The 21,957-nt window shown below is 37.5% G+C and overlaps 1 protein-coding gene and 1 pseudogene across 1 annotated transcript; both read right to left on the reverse strand.

Annotated features, from left to right (window-relative positions):
• Window positions 1–1,325: 1,325 nt before the first annotated feature.
• LOC105050069 (alpha-mannosidase 2) lies at window positions 1,326–11,688 on the reverse strand. The gene is made up of 4 exons (XM_010929929.4): window positions 10,938–11,688; window positions 10,444–10,593; window positions 8,907–8,939; window positions 1,326–4,552 (listed from the first exon to the last, which is right to left on the reverse strand). Exons 1-4 carry the CDS (start codon window positions 11,514–11,516, stop codon window positions 1,808–1,810), a joined length of 3,507 nt encoding a protein of 1,168 aa, XP_010928231.1. The 5' UTR covers window positions 11,517–11,688; the 3' UTR covers window positions 1,326–1,807.
• Window positions 11,689–16,592: 4,904 nt separating this feature from the next.
• LOC140851159 (uncharacterized) lies at window positions 16,593–21,654 on the reverse strand (annotated as a pseudogene).
• Between the last annotated feature and the right edge of the window lie 303 nt (window positions 21,655–21,957).

Consider the following 21,957-nt stretch of genomic DNA (forward strand, 5'->3'; position numbering starts at 1 on the left):
AATAAATTATGATATTCTATACAAAAAGTCATAATTTCAATATAAAATATCATAATATCGATATAAAATATTATAATTTTTTAAAAAAATAAAATATTTATATCATTCAATATTTCAATAGGTATTGGACGTGCGTTAGAAAGTTATAGCTATACGTGCTAATCGAATGAGATGGTGCACTTCAAGCCGAATTTTCTATACCACAGATGGTGTACAAAGAATTTCGCATCCTCCATATATCGAATCTCTGAGGTGTGGGAGAGAGGACCACTGCCCCCGAGCCCGATCTCTCGGTCGATAAGGTGGACGAAGCTATGTCCTCTTCTACCGGATCTGGTGGTGGTGATGTTAAGAGCATTGAGGAGAATTTGGTTTGCGGCGAAGTTGGCAAATGTAGCACAATGCACAAGGGAGGACCGGAGGATCGGGATGGTGCGGGTCTGAGACCGTGGCCATCGTCGCCGTCGGAGACCCAATAGGTCCAGAAGAAATCATCTATCAGAGAGACGAGAGAAATGGGACCAAGTAGAGAAATGGAATTAGGGTATCCTTTTTCTCTTTTTAATTTTTCTAAGGATAGAGAACAGTGAAGGAGAACATCGTTGGATTGGCCTAATCAGGTTTGGGCCTGGGCTTGGATTGAGCTCAGACCTGAGATTTCAGAACTTGCGAGCCTAAGCCCGACCCCGCACCCAAAAAAATTTCGGTCAAACTCGGATAGGGATATGACCCGGCCAGTTCCAACCCTTTTGTAAATCAGACACCGTTCACTGTTTTCTGATTATGTTAACTTAGCTTATTTTCACAAGTAGGTGACAGATACAAAGAGGCAGAGAAGGAAGAATCAAGGGGTGGTGAAGATGAAGCAATGTAGCAGATCAGAGGTGGAGGCAGACAAGCAACATAGGAGGAGATCATAGAGACCACGAGTTCATCCTTGTCTCAATATTGCTCACCCAGAAAAAAGGACGACGACCTGTCTTTCCCGGTACACGAAAACCTGTTACAGAGTTTGGAACTGCTTGGAAGTATGCTTTTTGTGGCTAGGTGGAGTAAGAAGCAGGCTGAAGGGAGGCTTTGCTTCTGATACAGCGACAATGGAGGAACAGACATTATTAGAAGGGCTGCGACCCACTTCAGATCCCAACTCTTGGTCATGGTTTATCCTGATGCCCAACCTTGCCAGGCATGTCCTGCAAACAGAAAAACTTGAGGTTCTAGTAAATCTGATCAAGATTCGCGGCCACCGAGTAAACGGCAGGTGCAAAAACTTTATGATGCACTAAGAACAGCACATTGAAACAAAAGTCACGTTACATGGTGAATGTAGAATTACCTGCATCTCATCATAAATTAACATAATCATAGTCATCATCACCTCTTCGTTATCTAAGAGCATATTTTGTAAAGCAATTCCATACAGTGCGATTAGCATATAAGTTGCAAGAGCACCTAATTTTTCTAGAGAAATAAATAAAAATAAAAATAAAAAAGAAGCTGTTCCTGCGATGATTTAAAGGTTGACCGGCGATCGGCATCCAACAAGCTCCACATGCTGCACCGCCAATCCAAGAACCTGTAAATTGCTTCTCTATGGATCTTATTCTTTAGTCTTTTGCAAAAGCTCAATATCGTTACAAGAACATATATGGGTAACCTTACTTCCACAAACTTCAGACAAATGGTGCTAGCACCTTCCAAACTCGTGTCCGAGTTAGTGATACCAGGTATGATTGGTGAGTAGCAGACCTCCTTGAAGCTTAGTCCATCACCTTCCAGGGGATAGAATCTAAAGCTTGCGTTCCGCTTATACTCCTGACGGTGACTGCAGCTCAAATTTGTATGCTTGTATTTCCATGGGAGACATTAGCACATTAGCTTCTTGAGCTACATCACCCAACTGCTTTATGTACCCTAGCATCTCCGTATCATCATGTGCGAGATTCAAGGAAGTTGCCTTCACATTAGAGACAACTAGATCTTTGAACATGTAGGACAGATTCACAAGCTCATCCCCTATAGTCGAACACTGAAGTCCACCCCTTCCACAATATGAAGTATCCCACACCCTCCTGTGCAACAGAATAAGAAATCTAGAATCTGAAGGCTGAACCTGGGGAAACTTCAGAGGCTGTGGGACTTTGAAATTCACAATATGTAAGTCACATGGTAAGGGTGCAGCCAATGCTGTGAATGATTTGTTGTATGTCTTCAGGGAGCTTTCCTGTGGTTTCCTGCTTACAAATGCATGCATTGGGTAGTTCAAGTGGGCACCTAGTCGATGGGAGAGAAGAGATGGCTGGAGATTCAACAATGCATGTGCAGAAGGCAATGCAGAGACATTGTGCTCAATAAGGATATGAAAGAGCACATTCGTAGGACGGTTATCCATTACTGCTTGACCCAGACCACGGCCATCATCATAGACCAAACGGCGATCCAACATGATCTCAAGCCAACCATTTTTAAGGCTTGCTGCCCCCAATGACTGCTTAGAATGGACTGAGAAGCGGTGACCTAATGAATCCTGCAAGAATGCCAGTGAAGGCATGGGATAGTAATTTCCCTGCAAAGGGATTTTATCGTAAGTCTGTCTTCTGATCATCTGAAAGCCATTTAGATCAGAGTAAAAAACCCTCTCATTGCCGATACTTGTCTTGAATCTAGCTATCAGTTCTCTGTCATTGAAATCAGAACCAAGGAGTTCAACGTGGTATTCCTTCTCAATGAGCAATTCTTGTACAGTATTCTCTCCACTATAAATCCGTGTGCTATGAGAGATTGGAGTTTTCTCCCACATGGTCTTTGGAAGAGAGTAAGATTCTTGCACCAAAGGACCTTCAGATATAATCAGGGACCCACCCTTCTCAATAATCGGTTGAGCTTCTCCATCTGGTTTGAACAAGTAAGCCCCACCGGAGCTCCTGTAAATGCCTATTTCTTCCCCAACAACAGTTTGTTTGCCATCCCTTCGGCTTATCTTCTGCAGGAGACCATGTTTTACATCCAATGTGAGAGTGTGATGAAGATTATTGATCTCTGCCTTTTCCCCTTCTAGTTTTGAACAGATGTAAGGAGGAGGACAAGATGATGAATCTGATTCTGGAAACATTTTCAGCTTAGCAGGTATAGCTTTTTCACAGTCTTTTTGTCCACGGGAAATAAAGTAGGTCTCCAACCCCATGGCGGGAACAGAAGCTCTCCAATAAAGACGATGCCGCCCAGTGGAAATTTTTCCCTTGCTATCATGCTGCCACTCAGGAGAAATTTGGCTCTCCACACATGACCCACTGGAGTCCCGAACAAATATGTCAGGCTTAGTTACAACCACCATTACGATCTCATCCCTTGTTTGCTCCAACGGATTAAAGAAGACCACAGATTGTGCACGTCCTTCATGCACATCGAGGACTTTATGTGTTGGCTGAACATCATATTTTGATCTTGTCTGCTCCGGCTCAAACTGCGACAATAAGGTAGGATCTGATTTATCGTGGAAATCACCTAGAAGGACTTCCACAGCCCTAGACATAAATATCTGCAAGTCCTGCAAAGAAGTATGCATTCGTATACCATAATCTTCCACCACATGATCCTTAGCCGTACCAGTTACCCCATCATGATGCTGGAAAAGAGCTAGGTTCCTCCTTGCAGCTGTCAATTTGTGGGAGAAACTGACTGGTAATTTAGCACATTGAGACTTCTGACAATATCCCAAAACTAATGCAGCCAACATCTCAGATGCACGAAGTGTCTGTTCTAATACTCGATCAACTGCTTTAAAAAATGGTCTTGAAACGTAATAACCACTCCAGTAGTCCTGATTCCTGTCAGCATATGTGAAGAAATCACCTGAAAGAGATGGGAAACCTTCTAGTTCTCCAGATCCAAACTCACCAGGATGGGAAAAATTTATTCTTTCTGCTTCATCCCGAAGGGTACGGAAGTAATCTTCAAGAGTGCCAAACTTCACTTCAGCATTCAAATTGGGACTAGAATTTATATAATCAAAAAGCATTTGATAGTTCCTAAACTGGACTTCTGCTTCATCCGTGCTAACATAACGGAAATCATCCCCTAAAGGAACAAGAAGTGTATTTGTTCTGTATAAAGTTGATTTCTTCCTGTATTGGTCCAAAAGTTTTGTTGCTCTCTCCTGCACATTACTTGGACTAGTTTCAATTGGATCAAATCTCCATGGGCAGAACTCATAACCAAAGCCACGCGTCCGAGCAAAGTCAAACTGACAACAAATAGCTGGCTCTGGTCCACAGGTATGTGGAATATCATAAGAATAGAATGGCATCATGTGAACAAATATATCAGTCGTTTCGTCTGTGTCCCAGCTCTGCCTCCATATGTATTCGAGGTTCCTATGCAAAGCCAAATCCTTTTTCAGTTCATAGTGCGTCCTCTGTATAACCATGTTATGGAAACCCATACGGCGGAGCAAATATGCCATGGTAGCTGAATAACCAAAAGGATCTATTGCCCAAGAATTTTTTGGAACAACACCGATGGTATCATTTAGCCATGTGTTACCCTCCATCATCTGAATCAGTTTTACAGAGGTCAGTGAAAACTTGGTAGTCTGTTAAAGAAAATATATTTTCAATTCAACATTGAACTAGAAGAATCAAAATCAATACGACCGAAAGTGTATGATTGGTGCATGAATCAATATAATGCAAAATGCATAAGGACGTAATTAGTTTAAGATGAATGATCCCAAATAAGTGACCTATAAAGCACGCATATGATTAAACAGGATTATAAGGTCAACCCAATATGTCACAGCAGAACACTAGACCACGGTCTGAAGTTCTCCCATAACTCCAAACCAAACCCAAAATTATCAAGTCTTGCCAGAATCGATCCAAACCGACAGCTAGGGCTGGCAAATAAGCCATCTGTTTACGAGCTAGCAACTTCAGCAACTGACTCAAGTTCAGCTTGCTTGGTTAGGAAATAAGCCAGGCTACAACTAGACTAAGTTTGCTCGAGCTAGGCTTGAAGTAGCTCCAGATATGAATATATAAATAATTGATAATTTTTATATTATTTTAATTATATACAAATAATTTATTTATAATTATTTATTATAAAAAAAATAGGTTATGCAAAATAGAATGTATACCAAGTATAAAATTAAAATACAATCAAAAATTATTACTCCAAACTATTTGAATGAAAGCCTAAAATAATCTTAAGCTCTTGCTGGATATCTTGAAGAAGCTCTCCTTGAGAAGCTCAAGCTTGGCTCGATTATAGAATGAGCACTAGCTTGGATCATGTTTCATTCATTTCCACCCCCGATTGCAACTGGCTTAGGGCTTTGACCCAAACTAACTTCCAGGACAAATATATTTTATACATGAGCAGCCTAGGAAAATGTTTTTGTTATCTTTTCATCTCTTTTAATGTAAGGAGTATTTATTTACCTTAAAATAAACTTATAATTGGCAGGTTTTGAGAAGATTACGTGCTAAATATCCATCAAATAGCTAAACTATCATATTACCTTATATAGGTTTTAAAAAATTGAAAAAGAAAAAAAAAAGAGATTCTCTTAGCATGAAATCACTGAATTGATGCATCCACAGGTCCTACACAATATTACAAATTATAAATTGATCCTAATTTATTTTCTTGATTTAGTCTTGTGTTTAGCTGATTTTTCCGAATTTTAGTTGATCCCTGTCTTTTATTCTTTTGTAATTTTTGATTGAAGCTGCCAGATCAGAAGTGGAATTAGCGACATTGTTGAACTACTAGATCAGAAAGTCATTTGTTTCTGCGGAAACTAAAACCAAAGTTGAGTTTTGAACCTTGCATTAGATAGTGAAATAAAATGAAGCCTGTTGTGAAAAGCATCCAAATACAAAGATGCTATTCTTAATAATTATGATTGACAATTATGCTGAAAATAATCATTGATCAAAGCTACAGTAGCAAACTTTCAATGAAAAGAATATGATAACAGTACTCATAAAGCAAACAAGATTACAGGAAACAGTCTCATCTATGTTGCTGTTAAGATATATGGCCTTTTAACAGTTTTGAGAGAGAATATTAACAATCTCCTTTGGGATGAGCAAACCAGGATGCACTGTCCCACACAAAACACAAGAATATGAACAAGAAAGGAAGAAAAATGGTGATAGAGATCACCTGAGAAAGGAAGATAGTAGTAGGAAAAGAACGTAGGAACGTTGAATGGTCACAAGGATGAGCCTTTATCCTTGATTCTCTTCACTTATCCATTGCTAGTTTTGGGTATGAGATGCTTGTAGTTTATTCAAGATGAGGGAACAGTCACTTGGGATTCAAACAATCATGATGGTTTGGAGATAGATACATGATCCACTTTAGCTTGTGTGTATCTCTCTTGCATGGTAGTTGATTAAAGAGTAAATATGGAGAGGTATGTTTATGCAAAAAAAAAAAATAGTCTATTTATACAAGAGAAGTAAGATGCAAATCGAGACAAATGGGCCCCATGCTAACCTAAATTATTAAACATTGTTTCCCATGCCAATATTAACTGCCTATTACATAACATAATCAAGCAAACAAAAACAGGGAATGGGATATGGCTACATAGTATATAATTCTCTCTTTACTTTTTTGCAGTACATATCTCTCTCTTATATTTTTATTATAGAGCAAACTCGGACTGGTATGTTTATTAAAAGAAGAATGAATATAAGGAAGGAAAGTGACCCATGTGGCAAAAGAGATAGATTTCCTCGTGCAATATGAGAAGTGAAATACAAAGAGAGACAGATAGTCCATACAGGGGAAAAAAAAATCTCAAACACAGTTCCCCACACTATATTACACTACTACTATATGCCACAACCAAGAAACAAACAGAGGAGGGAAGACTAGTTACAAAGCCTTTCCCATTAACGATGGTAATATGGCAGCCAGTTATTGTAGGGAAATGATTAATGGCCCTCAATAAGTGGTTCACTGATTACTCCATTGACGATGGCTGATCCTAACACTATTAAAGCGGCTATATTTCCCAACTTCAATTTTCATAATAATTCTTACTAAATTTCTTCTTTAGAGGTTTAAACCATACTAAATTTCTACCAAAAATCCTAACATTGCTGACTCTGAGGAATCTGAGAGAAAACTCTGCTTGAGTTGGGATTTCTATGATTATTTGCATAATTTGAGTCTCATGTTCTCGAAAACTAATAAATAAAATAAAATAAAATCATAATGCTTGTTGGTCATAGTCTTAAACTTATCTAGATTAAAAACATAATATTTTAAAATTCCCATAACAACCCCTTCTTACATTTCTCCTTTAGAGGTTTAAAGTTTAAACCATACTAAATTTCTATAAACAAAGGATCTTAACATTGCTAGACTCTAGGGAGTCCAAGGAAACTCACCTTGAGTTGGGATTTCTGTTATCATAAGCATAGTAACTTAAGAAGAATCCCAACCCATGATCTCCAAAATTCAAATTCAAAGTGATTGCTCATGGCAAAACTTAAGCTTATCTAGATGAAAAATCATGATATATTATTTCTTTCTAAAATTTATCTTACATGTAAAATTTTTAGTAGTAAGAACATGCATTTACGTGGGTATTCTAACTAGTGATGCTTAAATCAGTGTTGTTCTCTAAATTTTGGATGCATGAATTTCAATTATCCTAAGAAGTTGGTAACAGTTTCCTAAAGATCATGCTATTTGAGGATTTTAAGGATAATGTAATATATAATCAAGCAAACACATTTGACAACACACTTACAAGCTACTAGTTTAAAGGGCACTATGCTAGACTTCAACATTTTATTTTCCAGATTAAAGTTCAAAATGCTCTACCCTCTCATTAGTATTTTAATGGAAGTTAGAAAACCTTGGCATTCTAGCAAAATTGGAATATTGAGGTTCTTCGAAATGTCAAATGCTTGGTTTCCAAGGATTTTGTCCCTCAATGGTCATGCTTCTTTATAGTCAAGGAAAATTAGTCATCATGTAATTAAGAGGTTGACAACCTATAAGCCTTCCACCATAAACTGTTGAAAACCCCAAGAAAGTCATAAGAACATTTGTTTAGACCCAAGAACTCAAAATGCCTTCATACTTATCCCAATTATAAAACATCAAAAATAGTGAAGACCTGAAAGGTGAAGTTATAAGCATCAACGAAAGCTTTTTTCCCAGAGGAAAGTCATTGATAAAAGCTTCCTTATAAAGATTAGCATGTAAATTAGAATTTTATTGGAGATATATTTAAATTTTTTTCTTTTCTACACATAAGTCTTTTCTCAAAATCAATTGTAATATTTCCAATCTCGGAAGTTTATCTTGGCTCTTGGCTGTTAATCATCTCAGAAACTATGATCTTAACAAGTGTTCTCCAATCCGCCAAGACAATATGGACTAGTGATAGACACTGACCGTTTCTTTCAACTTTTTGAGCCCCCTTTTCAGCCGCTAAACATATTCACATGAACAACCAAACTTTATAGGTTAATTCCAACATAGCAGAGCATATAAGCATATTGATAGGTTTGCTTGCATCATATAAGCATGCACAATAGTTTGCATGCCCAAGCATAATGCTCATGAATCACAAAGACAAAAATGTGATCAATGAATACCTGTAAAAACTATATTATGCCCTCAAATACATTGATATGTTTTCAGTAAATAAACTTTCTAACCGCACCCAGCATATTCCAAGCATCTTCATATTATATATTGCCACCATATTTGAAGCAAAAGAAAGAGGCTTCTCATGTTCAAATCACTCCAAGTAAACATATCAGTGACACAAACCACTTCATCACATGTGAAAGCAATTTTTTTGATTATTTTTGAAAATATACAATGATTAGTCCATCATGACACTAACTGAATAAAGATAAAGAATATACCTGTTCAATGATGGCAAAATAGTGAGAGTTGGCCTGCGTAGAAGAAAGAAATCAACTTTAGAGGAAAAATGCTTTTACAAGCACAACTGTAAAAAAAAAAAAAAGAAGTAATATCATGTTTATTATGGAACAGCCTTATAAACTTTTTTCTGGCTAATTGATCTTATATCTATCTCTTTTTCATCATATCAAGATTGTACATGAAGAACTAGGGTGTGATATACGAGAGCTCAATTCAAGCACTGCTTGGAAGGCCATGAATCATCGACATTTGATGGTTGATCAGGACCATGCTCAATGATACAAGTTGAAGTGTTGAACCCCAACTGCCACATGCTGAATGATAATTAAACCCTCAAGCAGTGCCCTAACATTATCCTAATGGCCTACCATCAACCTCCTGCATGGCCTTCTATATATACATCCCCTATATGTGGTTCCACAGAACCTTCCGAAAACTTATCAACCTAATGATGGTTAAATGAATGAATATGGCAAAGGCTTGGCGATCGACCAAGTACCATTTGCACCCAACCTTCACAATTCACAGTGCAACCATCACCATCCAATAATGTGGGAAAAAAACTTGCCAACATGGCATCATATCATATGACTATGCAGATAAATTTTCACAAGAGATGCCAAACTACAGATTCAGTTCCAGTAAAGCTCACAAGCTCCTGAACACTATCTCATGAAATGTGGCAGAAGCCTAGTGGTTGCTGGCAACAAATCAAGGTGGTCTAACCAAAGTTTAAGTTCCTATGTGACCACAACATCAACAAGAAAGCTTGAATGATCCACTGAAGTTAGCTTAAATATTATGGTTTTAGTTATACTTTCCTCTAAAATAGTATAATCCTGGTACAATCAAACTTCTACTGCTCAAGCATCAATTAACATAAGCCCATAAAGAAACCATGTAAAGAAAAAAGATATTGGTCATTTGTCAACCAAATATCCTAAAAACATTTGAGTTTAAGCAAGGTATTCTAGACATGGATGCATACATGCATGTAATTCACACAGTTATGTACTCGCATATAATGGTCTCGCACAAGAAGCATGAAATTTATCAAAAAAATGATTTCCTTTTTATTTCTTATGATAATGGTGTTATCAACATGAAAATGATGGAGCTGTATATTTCCTATCATCTTCATAAGGTATAAACTTATAAATTCATTCTTGTTTTGTTTAATAAGGTCATCTTCGGGAATTCATCCAAATTTATCTAAATTAAACAAAACAAGAATGAGTTTATAAGACAAAACAAGAATGAACTTATGAGACAAAACAAGAATGAATTTATAAGTTTATACCTTGTGAAGATAATAAGAAAGATACAGTTCCATCATTTTCATGTTGATAACAAAGTTATCATGAGAAATAAAAAGGAAATCATTTATTTTTTTGATAATTTCAGGCTTCTAGTGTGAGACCATTATATGTGAGTACATAACTATGTGAATTAAAACTCATTTTCCTCCAATAGTATTACATGATATCCATTCATTTGAATTGTCTTTTGGCTTACCTCATCGTTCATCACCCAACCTCCTCCCACAATCTCTAACTGCCCGTTCTTGACCAACTTCGTGAGCCTCTCCCTTTTGAGCTCTGAGGCATCCCTCCACCATCTTTCCAAATATGACATCTCCTCCCAGATGAATTTGCGCCTTGTGTCCTGAAAGAAATTAGCCCCAACAAAGACCTTAGAGGAGCCTCAAAACAAGAAAAACTAAGTCACCCAAAACCATGAGTGACCATCATCAACCAAGACATATAGCCCACTCAGCAAGATTAATCAAACGCCTATCCTCGCGACACTAAATTGAGCAAATAATACTAGTAAAAGAGTGATTTGATCAGTCGATCAGTAAAAGGAAACATCTGTGCAGAAAAAGGGCAAGATCTTTTTGACGAATCGCTTCACGCAAAAACAGTTCCGTATAACAAAATCATAACATCCATCATTTAAAAAAAAAAATTAAAATCTGAAGGAAAAACAAGATTCTTGCAAATTTTCACCTTGGAAAGCGACTCCACGATGGTGTCCAGTATATGTCGGGATTGGCGATTGTAATATTCCTCGAACGTCAGCTTCCATCCGGGATCATTATGTGAATGGGGCACCACAAAGACCTTCAATTTCTCCTTATCCCACTCGTTCCCAGCGTAGGTCACCTTCCACCCCTGCTTCCACGCGCCACCGTCCACGTCCAAGAACTCGATCCGGTCGTACAGATCCTTGGTGGTGATGTCCACGGCGGCGGCCGCGATCTTGCCCCTCTTCACGCCGCCAGCGCCGCCAGTGTCGACGGACCTCCGCATGGGGGGGCGGCGGAGGAGGCGCGGCTTGGAGGGGGAGGGGAAGGAGGAGGAGAGGGAGCTGGGGACGCCGTAACCAACGACGACGGCGAGGAAGAAGAGGACGGAGATGAAGAGGCCGAGGGCGAAGAAGGTGGAGGTGGGGGACAGGAGGTCGCGGAGGAGGCTCCGGCGGCGAGCGGCGGTGGAGGAGGGCTTGCGGAGGGGCTTGGGCTTGGAGGTGGAAGGGAGGAGGCTGCCGCCGCCTCCTCCTCGCCGGCCGCCGGAGAAGAAGGCCATCGGGGATGGATTCGAAAGGCGAACAGCTGCCGGCTGCTGCCGCTTTTAACGACGGCCTGCTGCTTCTCGGACGAGCGGTGGGCACTGTTAATTGATTTTCTTCTTCAATGTCAAGTCAAGGGTGTTCTCTTCCAGGCCCGTGTTGCGAATAGGAAGACTTCGAGCCTGGAGGTGGTCGTGGTCCCGCGGGTAAGCGTGAGCCAGTAGTCCAGATTTTTTTTTTTTTGTCCCTTTGGAATTTCCATCGCGGTTGTATCCTTCTCGTCAAGCGGAAAAGACCTTGCTCTCCCTCTCTCTCCAAATGAAATGGTTAGAATGGGAGTGACTCGTTCCCATCCTATAGGCCACTTCCCTCAGACCAAACCTGCCCCTAATCTTTGCCATCAAAGAGAATTCGTATCTATGCCCTCCTTTTCTGAGTTTTATATAATTATATATATCCCTTAACTGTTTGCTATTATCATTTTTTTAATCATTAAACTCGCCCCTTCCTCAGATAAAAAAGAAAAACTTTTTTCTTTCACATGTATATCCAAGGCCAAGTCAATATATCTTTTTTTTTTTTTTTTTTCCAATCATTATAACTCACCCCTCCCTCAGATTTAAAAAAAAAAAACTTTTTTCTTTCACATGTAAACCCAAACCCAAGTCAATACAAAGAAATTATCTCGTCCCGTGACCAATTCAAACGTTACTCGTCATGTTTTTTTTTTTTTTTTTTTAATTTAAACCATTCAAGATCAAAATATGGGTGAGAATTCATCGGCCGTATGTACACATCCTCAGGGTTTGGATTGATTGGATATGATCCATCTAATAATTTCTTACAATATCATGGACTTTGTATTGACTCCTCCTAATCTTTGGAAAGAAGAGCTTGCGATAGAGAGGATAAGGTAGGGGGCAGAGGTTGGGTGAGCTAGTGTGGAAAGGAAGTGGATAGGAGGGCTAATGCAGCAAGATGTCAAAACAAAGATGGAAGAAGAGGAAGGACTAGTTGGGGTGGGCTAACATAATAGAGAATGGGAGGCTGGTGTGGGTGGACGGCTGTTGCAACAAAAAAAAAAAAGGGAAAAAAGCTATGGGCCGTGTGGGAAAGAAGGAAGAAGAGAGAAGTAAAACAGAGGAAGGGGATGCTAGAAAGAGAAACGAACTAAACCAAGCTTGGATGCTTGGAAACAAGATGAGAACGAAGAAGCTGACAACCTCCACTTTGGATTCCTCTCAGTTGAAGAAAGGTAACGGTTCGGTCGAAGTACGGTTTCCCGTATGAGGTAGACAACGATCATCATGCTAGCTCGATGGCACGTGATTTAAGTGATTTTGATTAGTAATTTATTTGAGTTACACTAGCACCGTGTAAAGTTTAAAAATCATGCAACACTTAGCTTTAGGTGATTTTGCGACACAAAGCTATGTTAGGATGGAAAGACAGGCAGCTATTTGAGAAGTTTAGTTTTTGATACTTCCCACGAATCAATTCAAGAAAAAGCTTTCATCAAAAAAAAAAAAGGTAAAATGTATTTCTGTACCTTGAATTTTTAGGGTACTAACAATCAAATCAGTAACCTTTTAAGCTGGTTCAAAGATGGCACTTTGCTCTACAAGCAGGGCGGGGCATGGACTTCTTTTACCAGATCCATCCCTGTCCTCGTCAACACGTTGGTGAACTTCTGGGGCAGGCCCAGCAGCATTTGCTTTACGTTCCCCTGCTTTGTCTTCTTCCCGAGGGTGAGGTGCAGGAGCTTGCGGAAAGACTCCCATGATCCCCTTCTCGAAGACGTACGTCAGTGATATAGAGGTCGAAGCTCGAAGCATCGGTGTTGTATACACTCATGATTTGTTCTGTAGACACATAGAGCAGTTGTGAAAAGATAAATTACCCATCAAAATAACGGAAGCAAGGTAAACATTTGGTCGAAGGAATCAAATAACCATTAAAACCCATTTTACTACTATGAACCGTTTCCCAAAGAGTCCATGGAAGTCTGTTTCGGGTTCTGTGAATGAAAATAACGTGGAGGTAGCTGGAAAAAAAAAATGCTTCCCCACCGACTGCAGGATTCCGTTCACCAGGCGGTACATTATCCGGCGGTCCTTTCACCTTTGACGCTTCCCAGATCCAGCCAGAGACTGGCTATCTATTCCAAAATTTATCTCCATGATAAATGGGTAATAAATGATGCATTCATTGAAATGTTGTAGTTTGTTGAAGAGTGAGGGCACCAACTTTCCTGATCCACGTATTACCTTTTTAGTCCAGGTTCCACGTTAGTCCATCTAATTTTAATTGTAGCAATCAAAGCTCCTAAATCTTTTTTAGTCCCAATTAAATCCTTCTATTAATTAGTAATAAATAAAAAATAATTATTTACAGCTGATATGATAGTTTTTTAAAATAAAAAATAATTATTTACATGTCATGTCATTTTTTTTATTTCAAAAGATTGTTATGTCAGCAGTAAATAATTATTTATTTATTTATTTTTGTTAGTTCTTCTCATGGGGATTACCAGAAGGACTTAATTGAAAGTTAAAGGGAACCTAAGAGATTTGATTGCTACAATTAAAGCTAGAGGGACTAATGTGGACCTAGACTAAACTAGAGGGATTGATATGGGGTTTATCCTATCTTCTTTTTGCAAGCAAATTTAGACTATGCTTTGTTGATAGATTGCCGTGAATGACCATAGACTCCTTGTGTTTTAGAATGTCTGGGAGAGGAGAAATAATTGCGTGGATCACGCCAAAGTAGACCAGCACAAATCTCGAAGCATATGTCGGTGGATAACATGCAATCAAGAATTTATTAAATATGAGGGTCAATATGCGTGTTATCCACCATGGGATTTAGGTGGTCTATCTAGACGTGATCCAGGCAATAATTTCTTCTGAGAGAGAGAACAAGGATGTGTGCCCATGAGTTGAAAGACATTGGGCTTTTAGCTTCTTCCTTTCTTTCCCTTATTCTTCTTCTTCTATCTTTTCTTTCTCCTCTTCTTCTTGTACTTTTTCCTTTTCTAATCTTCTTCTTCTTCTTCTTCTTCTTGTACTTTTTCTTTTTCTAATCTTCTTCTTCTTCTTCTTCTTAATCTTCTTCTTCTTCCTCTTCTTCTTCTCCCTCTTCTCCTTCTTATCAAATACCTAAATCATGGTACTTCTTTTCATTCATCTACATACTACTTATTGTGGAGGGATGACCCCTTTCATCCCACATCGGTTGTGAGTTAAAAGAGATTCTGACTGAGAAAAATCACTCGATGAAGAAGAAGTACATGTTTTACATACTAATAGATTAAGTCGAGTTCAGCTTAGGCCCTACACTCAACCTGACGTCAATCCAACTAGAATCACAAATTATCATCTTCAACAACCTGTCATCACTACAAAAAATAAGGCAATTAGCTATGTAAAAAAGTGTAGCTAAATAACAAAAAAAAATGTAGCTAAATATAACTACCGAAGTAAAATATGTCCGCAAATATGCATTGGCAAAAGGAGGGTCGTTGATTCCTTTTGCCGATGAAAAAATTTTTCCATCAGAAAATATTAACTTTTATCGATATTTTTTTAACATCGTTGATTATTTATCTACACTTAAAATAAACGTCAAACTTTTTAGCGATACAAAATTTGTATTGAAAAAAATTAATTTATCTACGCTTAAAAAGTATCTGTAAAAGAATTTAGCGACACAAATGTTTACCTATACTAAATAAATATCACAAAAATTAATTTTTTGCGATGCTAAAGTTTCGCCAAAACAAATAATTAGCGTGCTAAATTTGTATCACCAAAAATAAGTTTTGCTTATGCTTATTTTACGTCACTAATTTATTTTAGCGATGCAAAATAAGTGTAGGTAAAAACTTTTAGTGTCACTAATGGTGAAACATTCGGCATCCCGGCACGTCTTTTGGCGATGCTATATATAATTTACCGATGCTAATTAGCGTCGCTAAAGGGTTTGTCTACGCTTATTTTGTGTTACTAATTGATTTAGTGATGGAAAAAAAATGTTGAAAAAAACTTTTAGCATCACTGATAGTGGCACGCCCGTCACCCTAGCACGCCTTTAGCGGTGCTATATTTTATTTGCTGATGCTAATTTGCGTCGCTAAAAAATTTTACCTACATTTATTTTGCATCGCTAATTATCTTTTTAACAAAAAAAATAATTATTTTTATAATAATTTTTATAATAATTTTTATAATAATTTTTTATAATTTTTTCTATAAATCTGTAGATAAACAAATATATATAATATATACACAATATGTACACTATCTTCTTCATTCACACATATGTCATAATCAAATTCTTTTCACTTTAATAACAACACAATCTATATATATATATATATATATATATATATCTCAAAATATTATATTTATTTTTACAATCACACATATAGCAAAACAAATATATACAACCATATAAAATATCATATAAAAATATATACATTCATATAAAATAAAACTACATATGCCAAGCCGTATCACGGACCTGCAATAGATTAAAAAATTAAGTTAGCAAACTAATTATTTACTAAATGATGAAAATATATAGATTAAAAGTAATATAAAATAATATCAATCGCAGGAGGACACCCATCATTATCATCGATGGAGTTATCATCATAGGCATCAGTAGGGATCAAAGTTCGCTGTACCGGTACCGGACGGCGTGCCGGTGCTGGACTGGTATAGTACGATATCGGTACGGTACCATACCGACACACGATACGCCTAGACGTACCGGTCCGATACCAGTACATAATATTTTTTTTAATTTTTAAATTTTTTTTTGAAATTTTTGAAGTTAATAATTGATAAATACAATCTCAAAATAGTATTATATTGCATATTATTGACATATTTGGGTTCAATTTGGAGTTAGATTACGGTACAAAGACTCTTGATCCAAAATTTCAAACATATATTTATTTACATTATATTTCAACTATGTCATCTTAAAACTAAATATATATATATATAATACGTATTAAAATATATCTAAATATTTAAGTACAAAGTACAATAACTGATATACGAACCTTAAGATGTACTCTACATTTAATTTATTGTCGAGTATCTGCGACGCTCGTAGATGTCTTGATCATCAACATAGTTTGAAGGGATATCAGTCCAATTCTCTAGCCAAGCTGCACCGTACTCTCAAATATTCATCATCCCATAAGGCATCCTCTCTAGATTGTAAGACATCTCAAACCTCTCGCTAAAATTCTGACTTTGAGAAGTATCCTCGAAAAGATGGTATGGTTGTGGAAGAGCCCATCCAAATATACCAATAGCAAAATCTGATCCGTAAGATGCTCCAGGCTGCATAGGGTAGTAACCACTAGAAGATGATGCTTCGGATGCACCATATGCATATGGATCATAATGTGGCTGTGGATAATAGAATCCATAATGCGAGGATGATTCAGATACATCCATGGATCCTACTCCACGTGCAAGATCGTCCGCAACTGCATCATATGCTGGACGACCTCTAAGAGCCCATTGTCTATATGAAATCGGCTCCCCACGATCTCTATCGACTCGTCCACCATCATTTCTATCCTGTATGACATGCATAAACTGAGACTCACCGGTAAATCGAATATCATCCTGTGACTATATCTCATAAACGGTAGTTCTCTGTCCTCCAGTTCCTCCCTGATTATCAGATCCATGGCTACTAGTACCAGTATCATCATCACTCTCCCTTGTATATGTATATGAACCAGATAGCTCCTGTACTCTTGAGAGTGGTTCACATACAACTGTCTTTTTCTTTCCCCCCTTGTGCCCCTCTGTGACTGAGTTTCTTATGATTGAGAGGATGGATGCCTTCTTGCTGGCTGCCGGGAGGATCGTCTATACATTTCTCGCTCGAATCTCTGAAAAGATGTATCGGATAGCGAGTCATGTGATGAATGAGTCCCTTGTGTCCCTTCAGACTGTAGTTGATCAGTTAAAACCCTATGTAGAATATTTTTTTCTGCCCATTGCCCTGGATCCACCCTGATCTCTCTCGCCACAACACTGGCTAGTCGTGGAGGGGATCCTGGCTCATCAAGCTCTGGCTCCTACTGCTGACCTGCAAGCCATCCGATGATCGGATTGTCATCCTCGTCGGCATAATCATCCAACGTCGGATCAGTGTACTTCAACTGAACTTCTTCTTGAATACATTTTAGTCTCAATCTCAGATTATAGTGAACATATATAAGATTGTCGAGGTATTTTTGTGTCAGACGATTTCTCTGTTTGCTGTGGATAAGGACGAAAGTGGATCAATTATGCTTACAGCCACTAGCAGAGACCGTCTGAGAAAGAATACGAATAGCCATATGTCTCAAATTTTCTACTGACATTTCAAAATAAATCTACCATTCAGCTACAAAAGTAAAATTACATTTCAAATTTGATGATATTATTAAGCAAAATTACATATCAATCTATATTGCTCATTATTGATATGTAATTTATCTGGATTCATCTGCTTTTTATTTACGACAGCTGATGGAACTCTAAAACTGTCTGATCTATCTCTAAACTATTTCATTTGAAATAAAATATATTTATTATTTATAAATATATCAGATCGAATTGAGTTGAATAATTATATTTATTTTAAACTAGCATACCTCTTGCAGACACAATGGTGCAATTTCTGGATCGGACACCATCTTATATATGACATTGCGAAGAGCAGCAAGAAGCTCGCTATCCATATCTATCCTCGAAATAGTATACTAAAATCTTGGATTCAAGTAATAAGCTGCAGATAAATTTCAAGATTGATTAAGCACACTTTTATTTTCATGCTTCGTAAAAATATTTTAAAACATTCTTGAATCCAAACTTACCAGCTAGATGCAAATCTCTGTCCATCTGATAGTTCCAACGGTGCTCAATAATGTTAATGAATTCTTGAGCATGCTTGGAATTATTCTCATTGATCTGTTTCTTTGCCCTCTCCATCATGTAATATAGGAAGCCCATCTGGGAGTATCTCTTGCTATCCACGGTGTGAAGCACCTTATATAAAGGCTTGATAGCTTTCACTACCTTCTCAGTCCACTGTCAAAATGACTGACTCGTCACCAAATTCTCCATATGACTTCTATCAGTGCCGACCCTCGCATATCTGCTCTCCTGCCACTCGGCACTGACAAATATCTGATGTAGGACTGTTTTCTTCTGAAGAAGACTATCAAGTACTATGTAGTTGGTAGCAAATCGTGTGATATCCGATCGTAAGATCTTTCCTCCAGTATACATCCGCATCAATGAAAGAACCCATGTGTGGTTGTAGATGAATCTAGTAATGGTCTGGACAATCTCCACTACCTGCTACACCCTGCGAATCTTTCCGATATCCATCAATATAAGATCAATGCAATGTGCAGCACATGGGATCCAATATATCTGCGGTCGCTGCTCCATCAGCAACTCTCCGACAGCCTTATATTACGGTCTGTTATCTGTGATGATCTGCACGACATGCTGCTCACCCACTGAATCAATCATCTCCTCCATCAGACCAAGAGTATATGTGGCATCGTGCATCTTATCTGAAGTATCAATTGATTTGTGAAAAAATATTTTTCCATCATAGTATGTCAAAAAATTAATGATGCTCTGCCTAGTAGGACCTGTCCAACCATCACACATCACTGTCAGATCGTATGTAGGTCATTTATTTTTGTAAGAAGCAATCCATCTCTGCAAATCCTCCTTATTGCTGTCAAGAAGTTGACCATAGATGTCCTTAGGTCCTGGAGGATCTACACCCTGGCCGGCAGCCTCTATGGCTGAATAGCATATCGGTAGTAAGGATTGGCTGCTGCATTTGTTGAAATATGGCTGAAATGAAATCATGATCCAATAGCTCGCCACATATCCTTCTTCTTATTTTTTTTCAGTATACTGTCAATTCTCTGCTGCTTTGAATCCTTGTTGGGCAAAGCATGTGGATCCAAATCCTGAATGCTGGCTCCTGCTGGAATATCTCTGGAGGACCTCCTCCTACTGCCAAAAGCTCCCAACAAAGAAGACATGCTGCGTCTGCTCCCTCTACCACCAGGCTCTCTGACTGAGGTAGTCCTCCTTAACTCGAATTCTCCCCCACCATTCGCTGATCCAGATCCTGATTCGTAGCATGATGGTCCGAATCGCTCTCTGTATCGGACCATCTCCTCCTGCTGGTACTGATCTATCAAGCTCGCCTGAATGGCAGTGTCAATCTGTGCCTCCTCATCATCTAGAGCAGAAGCCTCCTCTGACTCTCTAGAGTGATAAGAAGGTGGTTCTGCAGCTCGACGGTCTACTTCGATCTTTTTCTGCTTTGTCTTTTCCTTCGCTGCTTTCGAATTAGCAAAGTATTTTTTCATCAATTGTCGGATCTCTTGCGGATATTTCTGACATATGGACACATTAGGATAACCACCAACTAGATGCTACTTCAACCTAGTCACCCCTCCTCCCTTGAACTCTATGCTGCACCATTTGCATCTCCAATGATGCCGAGCCGAGAGCATCTCACCATGATCCCAATCGATGTCATGCTTTGGATCTTTCTTCTTATTCATTTCTGTAGGTATAATAAAATACTAATTATTTTGAATTAACTATAATATAACATTAATTACATATATTTTTTATTTGATAATATTTTTTACTATTTAAATATTTATAAAAAAAATTCAAAAAAAATCTAAAATTAGATTCAAATATTTCAATTATTTTGAATCATTCTAAATATTATTCTCAATTTCAAAACTAACTCTGATTTTTATTTTTTAATTTTTTAATATTTTTTATATAAATAAATATATACTATAAAATAGCTGATTAATTAAAGTGAACGAACGTCATGCTCTAAATTTTTTTCTTATAAATATATACAAGTATAACAAAATATGATAGTTTAATGATAATTAAAATAATTATATATAATTTTATTAATTATTTTAATAATTATTTTAAAACTTATAAATTTAAAATAAATATATTATATACTTCAAATAATATTTTTAAATTAACTAAAATATAATACTATTTTTATATATTTTTATTTTATAATTAAAATTTTTAATTTAAATAATTAAAAAAATAATTTTTTAATTTTAAATATTTAAAAAAATTTAAAATTAGATTTAAGTAGCTTGAATCATTCTAAACATGATTCTCAAACTCTGATTTTTTTTAAAATTTAATTTTTTTTAATTTTTTAATAAATAAATATTTAAAAATATTTAAAAAAATATATAATTAATAAAAATTAATAATTTTAATGTCATCGTGTAGATCTTTCAAAGATCTATCATATATAATTAAATCATACCAAAATCATAAGATTTTGGTATGATTTTCTCTTATTTTCATTCTTTCTCATTCTTATCCTATTTTTAACAATAAAAATAAAAAATATATATTTACTAAGAAAATAACATATTATCTTCTGAGACTTCTCAGAGAACTCTAACGTCTCTCAATCATTTAAAAACTCTCCGATCCTACCCCCTCTCCCCTCCCTTTTCTCTACTTTTTTCATGTGGGGATATCGGCACAGTTTGATTCACGCCGAACCGGTACCGAACCGACCATACCGTCCGATTTCGGACGGTATGGATGCGAACCGGATCGAACTCAGCGGTTCGATGCGGTTCGGGAGGATTTTTCAAAAAAAAATCCGAACCAGATCGATAAAGTATCGGTCCGGCTTGGTATGCCCCGTACCGAACGGTTCGGCCCGGTACGGCGAACCATGGTAGGGATGTTGAGAGCCGGTGGAGGGTATGCGGCGAACTAACTCATCGAGCTTTATCCCACATACTACAAGCTGGAACCTAAGCTCAACATTGTCATGCTGTAGGGCCGCTATGTCTTCTTGGGATCTACGGCGGTTCTTCTCCACTTGATGCATCTCCTCCTCATGTCTCCTCTTCGCCTCACGAAGACGAACATCATAAGAAACATGTAATGCTCTAAAGAAGCTGGGGGCTACAACCGCATATCCCAATCTCGTAATATAATTGGGTCTCCTACCAATCACCTCATCATAGATATCATCATTTGTGGATGGGGTGGAGCCCTCAACAGTGGGCTGGAATCGTATCTCCATCATCCGATCCTAATTAAAGAAAAAAATAAATGTAATCAAAAGTCTAAACTTTATAATAAAATTGAAACAGAACTTAATTAATTAATACTTACATGCCTCTCCCTAGTCCCAGGAAGCCACTCCTCTGTCTCCGATGATGGGTCTTCTGGTAGATATCAATCCGTCAGGACAGCGGTCCTGCCTCGATGTTCCTCTAAAATTTATGAATGTAAGTATACAGACACACACATTTTAAAAAATTATTGGAGATATATGTATGTGTACTTATCAGCTCATATTGATGTTGCGCAAATGACTTCGATC

Source organism: Elaeis guineensis, chromosome 8, assembly GCF_000442705.2.
Source record: "Elaeis guineensis isolate ETL-2024a chromosome 8, EG11, whole genome shotgun sequence".
Classification (NCBI taxonomy): domain Eukaryota; kingdom Viridiplantae; phylum Streptophyta; class Magnoliopsida; order Arecales; family Arecaceae; genus Elaeis; species Elaeis guineensis.